The sequence below is a fragment of the Vipera berus genome (genome assembly GCF_964194415.1).
Source record: "Vipera berus genome assembly, chromosome: 16".
NCBI lineage: Eukaryota > Metazoa > Chordata > Lepidosauria > Squamata > Viperidae > Vipera > Vipera berus.
In genome coordinates, this window is record NC_138219.1 from 1,464,137 (window position 1) to 1,476,960 (window position 12,824).

The window sequence follows — 12,824 nt, forward strand, 5'->3', positions numbered from 1 at the left end:
CCATGTTCCTCCAGGGCAAACAGTCGGGCAGCCCGACCCGGTTGAAATGTAGATCGTTTCCCTCCTTCCCTCCGGGCAGCTTTCCAAGCCCATATTGCTGGCGGGGCTGATGGGACCGGTAGTCCAGCGAAGGGAGCAAGAACTTCTCGGCCCGTTTTCCTCGCCGCTTTCCCTCCCGCGCCTCTTCCCGCTTGCGTTTAGTGACGCCATTCGCGCGCCGGAAGTGCCGCTCGCCTTCCGCCGGCCATCTTTGTCCAGGGCAGCCGAGCAGGAAGCCGGGCGGGAGCGCGATTGCCCTGCTCTAAAGTGGCGACGGCGGCGGCGGCGAGGAGAAGCAAGAGGAGGAGGAGGAGGAGGAGGAGGAAGAGCAGGGCGGCGGCGGCGTCTGTGTCTGTCGGGGCCCCGCAGGGCGAGCTGAGCCGGAGCGCTGGCCGGGCCGGGAGGAGAGCGCGGCCTCCGGGCAGGTGGGTGGCCGGGACCGCCGGGACGAGACCCCAGGCGGACCCCCGCCAGGAGAGGCCGGTCGGCCCGGGAGGGCGGCGGGGCTGCCGCTCTGCGGAGGAGGACGGGCCGGCGGGGGGGGGAGGGGGGAGTCCCGAGGCCCTTGGCCCGGAGGCCGACACGTGTCTCCGCTGTCACGTGGGGAGCCCCGCGTGGCCGGTGGGAGCGGCGCTTCTTCCTCCTCGGCTGCCTCGCTGGGCCCCTTCGCTGGGGGGGGAGGGGGATTATGCCCCCCCCGCGATCAGGGACGGCCCGCGGCCTCTTTGCGTCCAGGATGGAGGCCTGAAGCGGCTGCTGGCCTTCCCGCCGGCTTCCTCGGCCGCTGTTCGTCCGGTGCGGAGAGCAGGTCAGGCTGAAATCCGGCTGCGGCTCTTCTCTCTACAATCCCCCCCCCGGTCCTCGTCCTTGGCTTTTCCTCCTCGGGCGGACAAAAGGCCGGCCTGGTTGGCCGAAGAAGCAGGTCCGGTGAAGTGCGGAGGGAAGAAGGCGCCCTTCCAGGAGAATCTGGGTTTCTTCGGCCAACAGCCGGTCGCTTAGCTTTTGGGCTGTTGGGCTTTTAAATGGGACATAATCTTATGCAGAATGGACTCGGGAGGCCGGTGTGTGGTGTAGTTGGTTCGCATGGTGTGGTGGGATGGAGGGTTTGTTGTCACTGTGTGTTGGGGGGAGAGAGCAGGGGGGGGAGGCTCAGCTAATCTCAATGTACACATGTTGTACTTTGACAATAAAGGTTTATTATTATTATTATTATTTAGCCTGGACCAGGGGTAGGCAACCTCGGCTCTTCTATGACTCATGGACTTCAACTCCCAGAATTCCTGAGTCAGCTGACTCAGGAATTCTGGGGGTTGAAGTCCATGAGTCATAGAAGAGCCGAGGTTGCCTACCCCTGGCCTGGACAGAGCTCCTGCAATCGCGGATAGACACAGGCTTGCTTTCAATAAAGCACCAGCAAATACATACCGATAGTTCTCGACTTGCAACTACGACAGAGCCCAAAATTTCTGTTACTAAATGAGACAATTGTCAACTGAACTTTGCCCCGTTTTACAACCTCTCTTGCCACGGTGGTTAAGTGAATCGCTGCGGTGGTTCAGTTAGCAACCTGGTTGTTAAATGAAGCTGGCTTCCCCATTGACTGCTGGTCAGAAGGTGGCAAAAAGGGGAATCACGTGACCCTGGGATCGCAGATACATGCCACTTGACATGAATTTTGATCATGTGACCATGGGGGACGCTGCAGCGGTCGTAAATAAAACGGCACTTTTTTTCACTGGCATTGTAACTTTGAACGGGCACTGAATGAACTCTTGTAAGTCCATCACTGCCTGTATAATATATAGAGTAGGCGATGTCACCTACAAAAAACCCCAGCACCTAATTCGCAGAAAGAAATGGGAGCGTGCTAATATAACGATTTAAAATCTGACACTTCTATCAACCAATAAACTATGGGGGAAATAGATGGTGGAAAGATTTCTCTCCTAATGTTACAAGGATGCCTCAGGTAGTATGGTTGCTGGAGGGTGTGATGGGTGGCATATTAATTTAATAATTATAATTTAATAATAATAAATGTGGAAGAGTAAAGGGCCAAAAAGCCTTGAAGCAGTGTATGTATACTATTGGTTTGTTTGTTTAATTGTAAGTTAATAAACTCCCAAACTTAGGATGATGCTAAAGCAGGTGTCCAACCTTGGCAACTTTAAGACTTGTGGACTTCGACCCCCAGAATTCCCTAGCAGCCACCAGGGCCGGATGGGGAATTCTGAGTGTTGAGGTCCACAGTCTTAAAGTTTCCACGGTTGGACACCCTGGGCTAGGCATTATACAAAAGCAACCAGTGCAATAATAACAATAATATGCAAAGAAATACAAGGTATAGTTTTCAATAAGAAAGCGTAAATAAATAATGCAGCACTCGGGTCCCAAAGAGGAAAGCCTGACTTACAGCCACAAGATGCATGGAAACTCCCGTTGCCAGGAGAAACGAGCTGTTCCAGTGGGGAGGACAGCCCCCCTCTGTGAATGCCCATTTTAGGCCGTTTCTCTTCACCCACCCCTCCTTGTTTATTTATTATTTATTCAATTTCTATAACTGCTCATTTCAGTCAATGACTCTGGGCAGCTCTGGTTATCCTCTTAAGACCTCTTAGTATGGTCAGGAACCCTTTCAACTTACCAGGCCTTATCCTTCTTGTGGAGGCTGGTGGTGCCTGTCATCCCCATCGCCATGAGGAAGTGATCATCCCCAGTGAGGGACTGATGGAAACGCCCTGCAACACATCGTCTTTCATCTGACCCAGGGAACGAGCCAGTGGATCGGTTCCATGAAGATCACCCCCCTTTTTAGAGGCTTGCAAATGCCTCCTTCAGAACTGTTGGCTTCCAACTAAAAAGCCACTTTCTTGCATGGTTGTCTTTGTCTCCCTCCCTCCCTTCCTGTGTCTCTCCATCTTCTCTCTCTCCCCCCTCCCCGTGTCTCTCTCCTCTCTATCTCTCCCTCCCCCTCCCTTCCTGTGTCTCTCCATCTTCTCTCTCTCCCGCCCGTGTCCCCCCCCTCTCCAATCTAATCTCTCTAATTTATCAAGTCTATCTGATCTTTCTAATCTGATAGGACAGCCTGGGGCACTTCCTTGCATGGCACTTGTTGTTTTTTATTTATTTCTTGTACTATTTTTACAAATAACTCAGGGCAGCAAATGTGTGCCTATTTTCCCCACCACAGCAACCCTATGAGGTGGGCTGGGCTGAGAAGGAGAGTGGCTCAAAGTCTCCCAGCTGGATTTCATGGTTAAGGCGGGATTAGAATTCGCCACCTCCCTCTTTCTCCTCCTCCTTTGGGGAGGGCTTCAGTTTGGTGGGTATCTTTGGCCTTCTTGACTTAGCCACTAGATTCAGATTTTTCTCCTGAACACATTTTCCTTAAAAGAACGTTCTTGCAGACCAGAGTATTTCGTGCATGCAAAATTGCTGCATCTCTTGGCAGATTAATTATCAGGCCTTAGGTTGACTCCAGTGTGCTTGTGAGGGGTGTGTGTGTGCGCACGTGAGTGAGATCAGGGAACCTTGCAGGTGAAGAGTTTCACATCAGTCGCAACATTTCTCAGGAAAGAAGCCTGAGACTTGATAGTTGACGGAGCTGGACTGGCTACCTGTCCAACCCCCTGGAAAGCTTGTGTGGCTCTTTCGTGATTTAAGAGGCAAAGGCAGAAGTTTCCTTCCCCCTCTCACAGAGCGTCCCGTTTGCCCTTCTGGTTGTTTTCAAGCCTTGGACTTTGTGGGAAGGCATGACCTTGATCTGTTCAGTTGAGCAGTGTCAGAAATAAATACCCAGACTCGGTGTGAAATCTGCACAGCAAGATTTCTTTCACAGATATTTCACTTAAAAGCCAAAATTACTCACCCTCCAGAAGTTAAGCATTACAGGTTACGCGTGTGTGTTCATTACACCGTTCCCTGTTAGAGTAGGCAGTGTTGTGCGGAGCGTGTAAAGAGTTACACAGGAAGCCCTCGACAGAATTGCTGTTACTAGACAGTTGTTAAGTGAGTTCTCCCTCATTTTGCAATCTTCCTTGCCACAGTTGTTAAGTGAATCCCTGCAGTTACGTTAGTCGCATGGTTGTTAAGCGAATCCAGCTCCCCCATTGACTTCGCTTGTCAGAAGGTCGCAAAAGGGGATCACGTGACCCTGGGACGCTGCGACTGTCATAAATATTGCCGAGTGTCTGAATTTGGATCACGTGACCATGGGGATGCTGCAACGGTCGCGAGTGAAAAAGTCATTAAGTCATAAATCACTTTTTAGCGCCATTGTAACTTCAAACGGTCATTTAACGAACTGTTGTAAGTCGAGGACTACCTGTATTGTAGTTAGTAATATAATAATATAGCCAGGAAGGGTTAGAAGCAAGCTGAGACTTTGAGGACCATTCTCTCTTTTCCTGTTCACGCTTGAAATACAATCTTAACCCTTATTTTGCAGGAGGGTGATGTCTTGAAGAGAAGAATCTGCAAAGTCGACAAGGAATCGGAAGCCAGCATGAGGAAGATCACCTGGATCCACAGCAAATCCACAGATCTTCACCGGCGACGTGTTCACTGACGGTACTGCTGAGCCTCAATTTAGTGAGTTGTTGAGGTTGAGGTTGTTGCCTTCGGGAGTTCGCTTGCCCCCGTGGGTGCTGCCCAGAGCCTCGTAGGGCAGGCTTTCTCCACCTTGGCAACTTTCAGCTACGTGGACTTCAGCTCCCAGAATTCCCCAACCCGTCAGTGCGTTTTTGCTCACACGGTTTCCCATTTAGCAACCACTTTGCTTAGCAGCAGAGTTGCCAATCCCAATTACGGTTGTTAAGCGAGGACTACCTACAATTGAAATTACCGGCCCCATCTGTCCACCTGATAGAGGGGAATATTTGTAGCTCAGGGTTGAGAGTCCTTGGGCTCTTTGAGCTTGACTGCTTTGCGCTGGGGGTGTCCCCCAGTTTGGGGAATGAACTGTCTGCAGGAAAACAGCCAGGCTTAAGAGAGCACCAAGGACCTCTCTCTCCTCCGAGAGCCAGGGAGTCCGGGATCTCTGTGGACGGTGGCCTTTCAGCCTGGCCCCATCGGGGTCTCTGCTTGAGCAGTCTATGGGGCCAGGGGTCAGGCCCCAAGAAGGACACGTGGAGTTACTCATGAGCGGTTTCCTTTACTGCCCCTCACCTGTAGACAGAATCTTGCAAAACCAAAGCAAGTGTTTGCATCACTCTAGATCAGGGGTCTGGGGAATTCTGGGAGTTGAAGTCCACAAGTATGAAAGTTGCCAAGACTCTTGCTCTAAATATACCCTGGGAATCGCGAGGGAGGAGCCCTCTTAACTCTCTTCCTTTCCCACCAGGCATTCTTAGCTGCCTCTTCTGCTCTGGGAATCCAGGCTACGTCCCACCGCCCCAGGCTTGCTGTGGACGGCTCAGTCTCGATCTGGGAGATGCCAGGTAAGCTGAGGCGCTCGTGACCCGCTTGCTCCTTTGCAGGAGGCCCCCAGCCATGGAGGACAAGCGCAACATCCAGATCATCGAGTGGGAACACCTGGACAAGAAGAAGTTCTACGTCTTCGGGGTGTGCATGACGATGATAATCCGCATCAGCGTCTACCCTTTCACCCTGATACGGACACGGCTGCAGGTCCAGAGGGGGAAGAGTCTCTACAACGGGACCTTTGACGCCTTTGTCAAAATCCTGCGGGCCGAAGGGGCGGCCGGGCTCTATCGGGGCTTCCTGGTCAACACCTTCACCCTCATCTCCGGTCAGTGTTACGTGACCACCTACGAGCTGACCCGCAAGTACGTCTCGCAGTACAGCAGCAGCAACACCATCAAGTCGCTGGTGGCCGGCGGCTCGGCCTCCCTGGTGGCCCAGAGCATCACCGTGCCCATCGACGTGATCTCCCAGCACCTGATGACGCAGCGCCTGGACAACAGCATGGGCCGTTTCCGAGTGCAGGCCCACCAGGGCAAGCGGTTCCCCGTCTTCGGCCCAACCCGGGACATCATTGCCCAGATCTTCAAGGCCGACGGGCTGAGGGGCTTCTACAGGGGCTACGTGGCCTCCCTCCTTACCTACATTCCCAACAGCGCTGTCTGGTGGCCCTTCTACCACTTTTACGCAGGTAGGAGAGAGCAGAGGTGGGTGGTTCTCCTGCAGATGTTTCATTACCCAAACTAGGTAACATCATCAATGCTAGAAGGGGGTGGGGATAGTAGAGAGGAGGAGGAGGGCGGGGTCTGTGGGCTGCTCTCTGAGCTTGGTTGTTTCATGACCCAGCTAGGGAACCTCATCAGTGTGGAGGAGGAAGAGCACCGTGGGGTCCTTGGTGCTCTCTTGAGTTTGGTTGTTTTCTTGCAGACATGACCCAAACTAGATAACTCTAGATCAGTGCTAGAAGAAGTGGGGTTTGCAGGGAGGAGGAAGAGGTGGGGGGGGGCAGGTTCGCCTCCTGCCTTAGGCCAGCTGAGATCAGTTACTATCAAGTGCCAGGGAAGTCGGGAGATCCGGGCGGTTCAAATGAACATAAAGCTTGGCTGCAAGCTCACGCTCTCTACAAGAATCTGGCCAACTAACGGTCAACGCAAACTGGCGGCAGGTAAGAGTCAACGGAACTCGAGGTGGGCTGGACTTAGATCTCTTGTGGGCGCAAAGGGACTCGTGGCTGATGGCCCGCTTGGCCCTTCCCTCCCTCCCTCCCTCCCTCGAACCCAGCCTGCCGTCACTCAGCCCTAAGGAGCAAAGTGCCATTATTATAGACTGTCTGGGACCCCACTGACTGGAAGGCAGAGAGAGCGTGAGGATTGAACGAGTAATTCCACAATATAAGCTTTGGCTTAAGACATCCTTTGTGTGGGGCATGAATGCATCTGAGGAAAAGCCCCCCCACCAAGCTGAAAGCTGCCCTTTTAAATGCCTTCGGCTTGCAATGGGCCAACTTATCCTTGAGAGGAGCACCCCCGTACAAGAACTGCAGGGGGCTGTGCACAGAAGACCCTCCTCTCCCAAGGCCTGCCTGGCAGAGATTATGGGCTGGGGACAGGGCCTGCCACCTTCTCGGAGAGAGGGGCCATTCTCCAGATGGGAAGCCCTCCAGGGCTGGGGGTCACTAATGAGCAGCCACCCCAAGATGCTTGCAGACCCTCGGATTCACCAGACATCATCTGCACGGCCCCCGCTGCCTATTTGTCTGTGTGTCAGGTTAGCCTGCAACATCTCGGTGGAGTCTGCCTCGGATACAAAAATCTTAGATCACAGAGAAAGGAGCCTTGGGCAGGGGGTTGGACTACAAGACCTCTAAAGTCCCAGCCCTAGGATTCTATGATTACAAATAGTGGGGCATTGCGGAATCAGTAGCACAGGTTGTCCTTGACGTATGACCATAATTGAGTCCAACAATTTTGTTGTTCAGTGAGGCGGTTGTTAAGTGAATTTTGGCCCATTTTATGACCTTTCTTGCCACAGTTGTTAAGTGAGTCACTGTGGTTGTTCAGTTAATAACACGGTTGTTAAGTGAATCTGGCTTACGCATTGACTTTGCTTGTCAGAAGGTCACAAAAGGGGACGCTGCAGCCGTCATAAATATGAGTCAGTTGCCAAGTGCCTGAATTTTGGACACGTGGCCAGGGGGAGGCTGCAATGGTTGCAAATATGAAATTGATCCTACGTCACTTTTTTCAGTTCCGTTGTAACTTTGAATGGTCACTAAATGGACTGCTGTAAGTCAAGGATTACTTGTATTGTTTTATATCCCCCGTATGGAAGAAATTTCAGGACTTAGACAGTTCTGGCCTTTCTTTAGGAACTGGGAATGTTTTACTGTCTGCAGAAGCACCTCTGCGCAGTCGCATTAAGTCCCACCATACCTGGAAGGGAAGTCCAGATTGGGGGGAAACTCCCCTGGATTTTCCCAGGAGACCAAAGCCTTTAACACTGGATTCCCAGCACCTCCCAGTGTGGATACTTCCAGCCCACCCAGTGTGGGTCCCCAGCAGCTTTCCAGTCCCTGACCCGGTTCCCCTGCCTGTTTGCAGAACAGCTCTCCAGCCTGACCCCCAAGGACTGCCCCCACCTGCTCCTCCAAGCCATCTCCGGCCCCATGGCGGCTGCCACCGCTTCCACCCTGACCAACCCTATGGACGTCATCCGGGCACGGGTGCAGGTAAGTGCCTCCGTGGCCTGAACCTGCTTCCTGGGTTTTGTAACTTTGACGGGCCGTAAGCCGAGGACCCCTTGTGTCAGGAATTCTGATCCTCAGAAGTGGGGCTTGTCTTTTCTCCCCGCAGGTGGGGGGCAAGACCTCCATCATCCTGACCTTCAAGCAGCTGATCGCTGAGGAGGGTCCCTGGGGGCTCACCAAAGGCCTTTCCGCTCGCATCATCTCGGCCACCCCCTCCACCATCGTCATCGTGGTCGGCTACGAGACGCTGAAGAAGCTCAGCCTGCGTCCGGAGCTGGTGGACTCCCGGCACTGGTAGAGAAGGGGGAAGGGGGCTTTCTGACACCCCTTGGGCCATCGGCACGGTTGAGAAAGATGGCCGAACAGCTGCACCGTTTCCTTGACAAGGCATTACTGCACGATCCCCGCTACGGATTCTGCTCCGAAACCGCCATCCTGACCCAGCGCTAATCTGGTCCCGCCGGAGGATCGCCACGTGTCCCGGAAAAAGTGGCTCGGACTTCCTCTGGCGTGTCTCCTTAGTGCCCCTTTTTATTTTTATTTTATTTTTTAAAAAAAGGTATCGGTTGAAGCGAAGCCATTTTTTTCTTCCTCAAGGAGGTTTGGATTTTTTTGTATTTTGCCGGAATTCCTGCATTATTGGGAGAATCACTTTTCCTCATGTCCTGCTGCTTGGAAAGGACCCATCGGGCACAGCAACACACACACCGTGGGCACAGCCACACACATCACGTTGGAAAGCGGTAATGCGGTCTAGAAAATTCTTCGCCTTCGGATGCTTCCGAAAAGGTTTTTTTACAAAAAAACCCCCCACAAAAACAACTGAATATTTGGGGAAGAAGGGGATGTACCAAACACCAGGAATTATTTTTTTATAGCTTTTCTTTCTTTCAGAACTTGATGTGATCTGTACATAGAGATTTCTTCTTATTTTGTATAAACTTGGAAGCCGTCTTTTTGGTCTTCCGTCTCTGAAGAGTAGGGTTTTTGTTTATATGTTTCTAATATGTGTCAACGGTGATGGAAGTTCCCTTCTGGTCTGTACAGTTGTGGTGCCCAACTGCGTTTGTGTGTGTGTGTGTGTGTGTGTGTGTGTGTGTGTGTGTGTGTGAGAGAGAGAGAGAGAGAGAGAGAGAGAGAGAGAGAGAGAGAGTGCTCCTGGGCAGGGGGATTAAAACCCACCCAGGGAGAGATGTGCACTTTATCCTCTTGGATTTCCCTCGTGTGAGTGTAGACCAGGGGTAGGCAACCTCGGCTCTTTTATGACTCATGAATTCTGGGAGTTGAAGTCCATGAGTCATAAAAGAGCCGAGGTTGCCTACCCCTGGTGTAGACAAAAGAAGAAGAAAAAAATAACCAGATCCCTCTTGTCATAGTCTCCTCCTTACCCTGTGCACACAGAGAAATGTGATGGTTGTTGATTGGGGGCTTCATTTGAAAGGCAAGGCTGGAAAAAAATCTAGGATAATGCTACTTTTGATCTGTCTGAATCACTGAATGAATATTTCATTTAACGGGAATGGAAGGAAGGAAGGAAGGGATCTGGGTTTGTTAGGAAGAGAGGTTTTTTGAAGCCTAGTTCCGAGGGAAGAGCTGGTGCTGCCTTGGGATGGGCTCCATTGTGCAGCCTTTCCCAATGCCCAGCAGCCTCCATCGACTCCGTCCTGCCCTCTCGCCACCGTTTTTATGCTGCCCCTCTGGTGCTGACTCTTCTCTTCGCCCCGAACGCGGGTACAAAAAGCTGAGAAGGCAGAGAGAGGCTGCAGTGGCCGGTCTGCAAGTAAACTCACTTGCTTTAAAATTAAGTATTTGGTGGTGACGGGGTGGGTGGGAGGGATTAGAAGCAGTGCCAGTGAGGTGTTATTCTCTCCACTTTGGAGAGCTTTTTTCTCAGCAAGCAGCTTTTAACATCTAACGGTTTATTTCTGCCCTAATCGTGGGCTGCAAAGGACCTCTAAACCAGGGGTAGGCAACCTTGGCTCTTTTATGACTTGTGGACTTCAACTCCCAGAATTCCTGAGCCAGCATGGCTAAGCATGGAAGCCTCTCCCTTCCCCTCAGCATAGCTGATTCAGGAATTCTGGGAGTTGAAGTCCATGAGCCATAAAAGAGCCGAGGTTGCCTACCCCTGCGGTCTAAACCCTTAAATGTGGGTAACTTTCAGCTGCTTGGGGAAGGCTAGGAGTTGAAGTCTGCCTTTTTTAAAAGTTGCCCAGGTGGAACAATCCTTCTGGGTCAGGGGTCTGCAAACTTGGCAATTTAAGGCTTGTGGGCTTCAGGTCCCAGAATTCCTCAGCCAGCTGTCCTAGACAAAGTGTATGTTGTGGAGCACACGGTCAGCACACCACAGCCACCTGCCTGCCACCACCAAGGCTCTCTCATGAAAACAACCCCCTCCCCAAATTCAAGCAAGTGTCTTGGGCTCTCTTTTACCTAAAGCGGTGTTTCTCAGCCTCAGTAACTTTAAGATGGGTGGGCTTCCAACCCCCAGCTGGCTGAGGAATTCTGGGAGTCAAAAGTCTACCCATTTCAAAGTTGCTGAGGTTGAGAGATCCTGGAAAAGGATGATGGGAGGTGAGTCCTAGAGAGAGAGGTGGTTGGCAATTTCATAGGGCTAGGAATTTGGGGGTGGGTGGGGAAAATGTTCCCCGGAGTACACTTCTCACGGGCCCCAAATCAGCCCTCCGTGGAAGCAAACTGGACCTATGCAATTTTTAGCCCTTACTAGCTTTGCCCAGCTTAGTTTCTTTTGGATATCCTAAGACAGGGGTAGGCAACCTTGGCTCTTTTATGACTCATGGACTTCAACTCCCAGAATTCCTGAGCCAGCATGGGGGAACTATGGTCCCATTCATGACTGGTGGACTTCAACTCCCAGAATTCCTGAGCCAGCATGGCTCAGCTTGGAAGCCTCTCCCTTTCCCCTCAGTGTGGCTGGCTCAGGAATTCTGGGAGTTGAAGTCCACAAGTCACAAAAGAGCCAAGGTTGCCTACCCCGTCCTAAGATTTCTCAATGTTAGTTTATTTTCAACAGGAGAGCATTTCTCCAGATGTGCCACATCTGGCCTTGAATGCACGCTTCAAGCTCAGCCTCGATGAAGGCTGTGGGGTTGCTGGTGGCCTTTGGTGGAGGTGGTTGATGGGGTGGCCAAAGGAGACTTCCACCCTCTCCACAGAAGACCTCACAACTCTACCTCAATGCAGTTGTGCCATAGCCAAGAAAAATAAGGTAAATTTGGTTGAATGTAAAGTGAATCCCCCCCTGAAAACTCCTTTGAGCTGCTGAAACAGAATCTGTAAATCTGTTATGAGCTGGTTTTTTCCCCCCTGACTTGCTAAAATACCAAGATTGTGAGCTTAAGAAGCACGGGCTACCCCTAGTGTTGACGGACAAGGCTCTCTGCAAAACAAAATGTGAGAACATTTTGTGAGACTGGAGCAGGGCCTGGAGGAGAGGGGTTAGCTGCCTCCTGCAGCCAAATGGTGATAAAAATGCTTGTCACCTCAGCAAGAGAAAGGGCAGAATTCCCTCGACCCTGCCTCCTGCCGAAATTGTCCGTAATGGATGAGCTTACTGGATATTTAGCACTATTCCAAGCATCACTTTTAATCACTACTGAACTGAGATTTCATTCCATTCCTTAGCCAGACCAGTTAATTCTCAGGCATGGCAAGTTTCCGCTGGGTGGACTTCAACTTCCAGAGAGACTGGAGAGAGCGTAGCTGGCTGGGGAACTCTGGGAGCTGAAACTTGCCATGCTTGAGAAACACCCTTTTGGACATCTTTCTTTTATGTAATGGTACTCTGATTTAATAGGTTTCTGATTCAAATTATCGAGAATCGGTAGGGAGCACTGCTGAAGTATTCTCAGGAAGCTGAAGCTATTATCTAAATCAGGAGTCTCCAAACTTGGCAACTTTAAGACTTGTGGACTTCAACTCCCAGAATTTCCCAGCCGGCATGGCCAGCTGGGGAATTCTGGGAGTTGAAGTCTTCAAAGTGGCCATGCTGGCTGGGGAATTCTGGCAGTTGAAGTCCACAAGTCTTAAAGTTGCCAAGTTTGGAGAATCCCTGACCTAAACCATGCCACATAGACTTTTTAGGGGGGTGGGCAGATGGGGGGAATAAGGCTGAGAGGAAATCACCCAGAGCATCCTAAAATAAGGATTCTTTTATTGTCCACCTGAGAGTTAATTCCGAGGGTCTCTAATATGGTGCCTGCCTTTTCAGTATGGAGTTTGAATGTATTTCTGTACAGTACATTAAAGCTGGTTTCAATTTTGCACTGTAAGAAGTCTTTAAAAAAGTGTAATTAAAGTTTTTATTATTTATTTGATCTTTTTTTGTGGAGGGCTTTCGTTTGTGCAGTTAAGGTGAGGAGAACTGGCAGGCATTGTCTTAGGATGTTCCCAGGAGTCCCCCAGGGAGAGGGGAACCAGCATTCAGGAGAATGAATGAACATGGATTTTAAGAAAAGAAAAAGCATTATTTTACTATTTGTGACATACCTGGAAAAGAAACCAAGCAGGTGATTCCAAAACTACAGACACAAGTAATTTAAAAGTAGATTTTGTTGCACATACAGCCTTCATCAAAAAGGGAAATGTGTGGGGGTTT

General features: G+C 51.1%; 1 protein-coding gene across 3 annotated transcripts; it reads left to right on the forward strand.

Annotated features, from left to right (window-relative positions):
* The first annotated feature begins 268 nt into the window (after positions 1-268).
* On the forward strand, positions 269-12,543 carry SLC25A44 (solute carrier family 25 member 44). 3 transcript variants are annotated; one of them, XM_081340126.1, is made up of 5 exons: positions 269-464; positions 4,487-4,629; positions 5,381-6,151; positions 8,061-8,188; positions 8,313-12,543. In XM_081340126.1, exons 3-5 carry the CDS (start codon positions 5,530-5,532, stop codon positions 8,502-8,504), a joined length of 942 nt encoding a protein of 313 aa, XP_081196252.1. In that variant the 5' UTR covers positions 269-464; positions 4,487-4,629; positions 5,381-5,529; the 3' UTR covers positions 8,505-12,543. The 3 variants fall into 3 exon arrangements, with proteins under 3 accessions (XP_081196252.1, XP_081196251.1, XP_081196253.1); XM_081340125.1 differs by having other exon boundaries at positions 4,487-4,608; XM_081340127.1 differs by having other exon boundaries at positions 4,487-4,608; positions 5,517-6,151.
* The last annotated feature ends 281 nt before the right edge of the window (positions 12,544-12,824 follow it).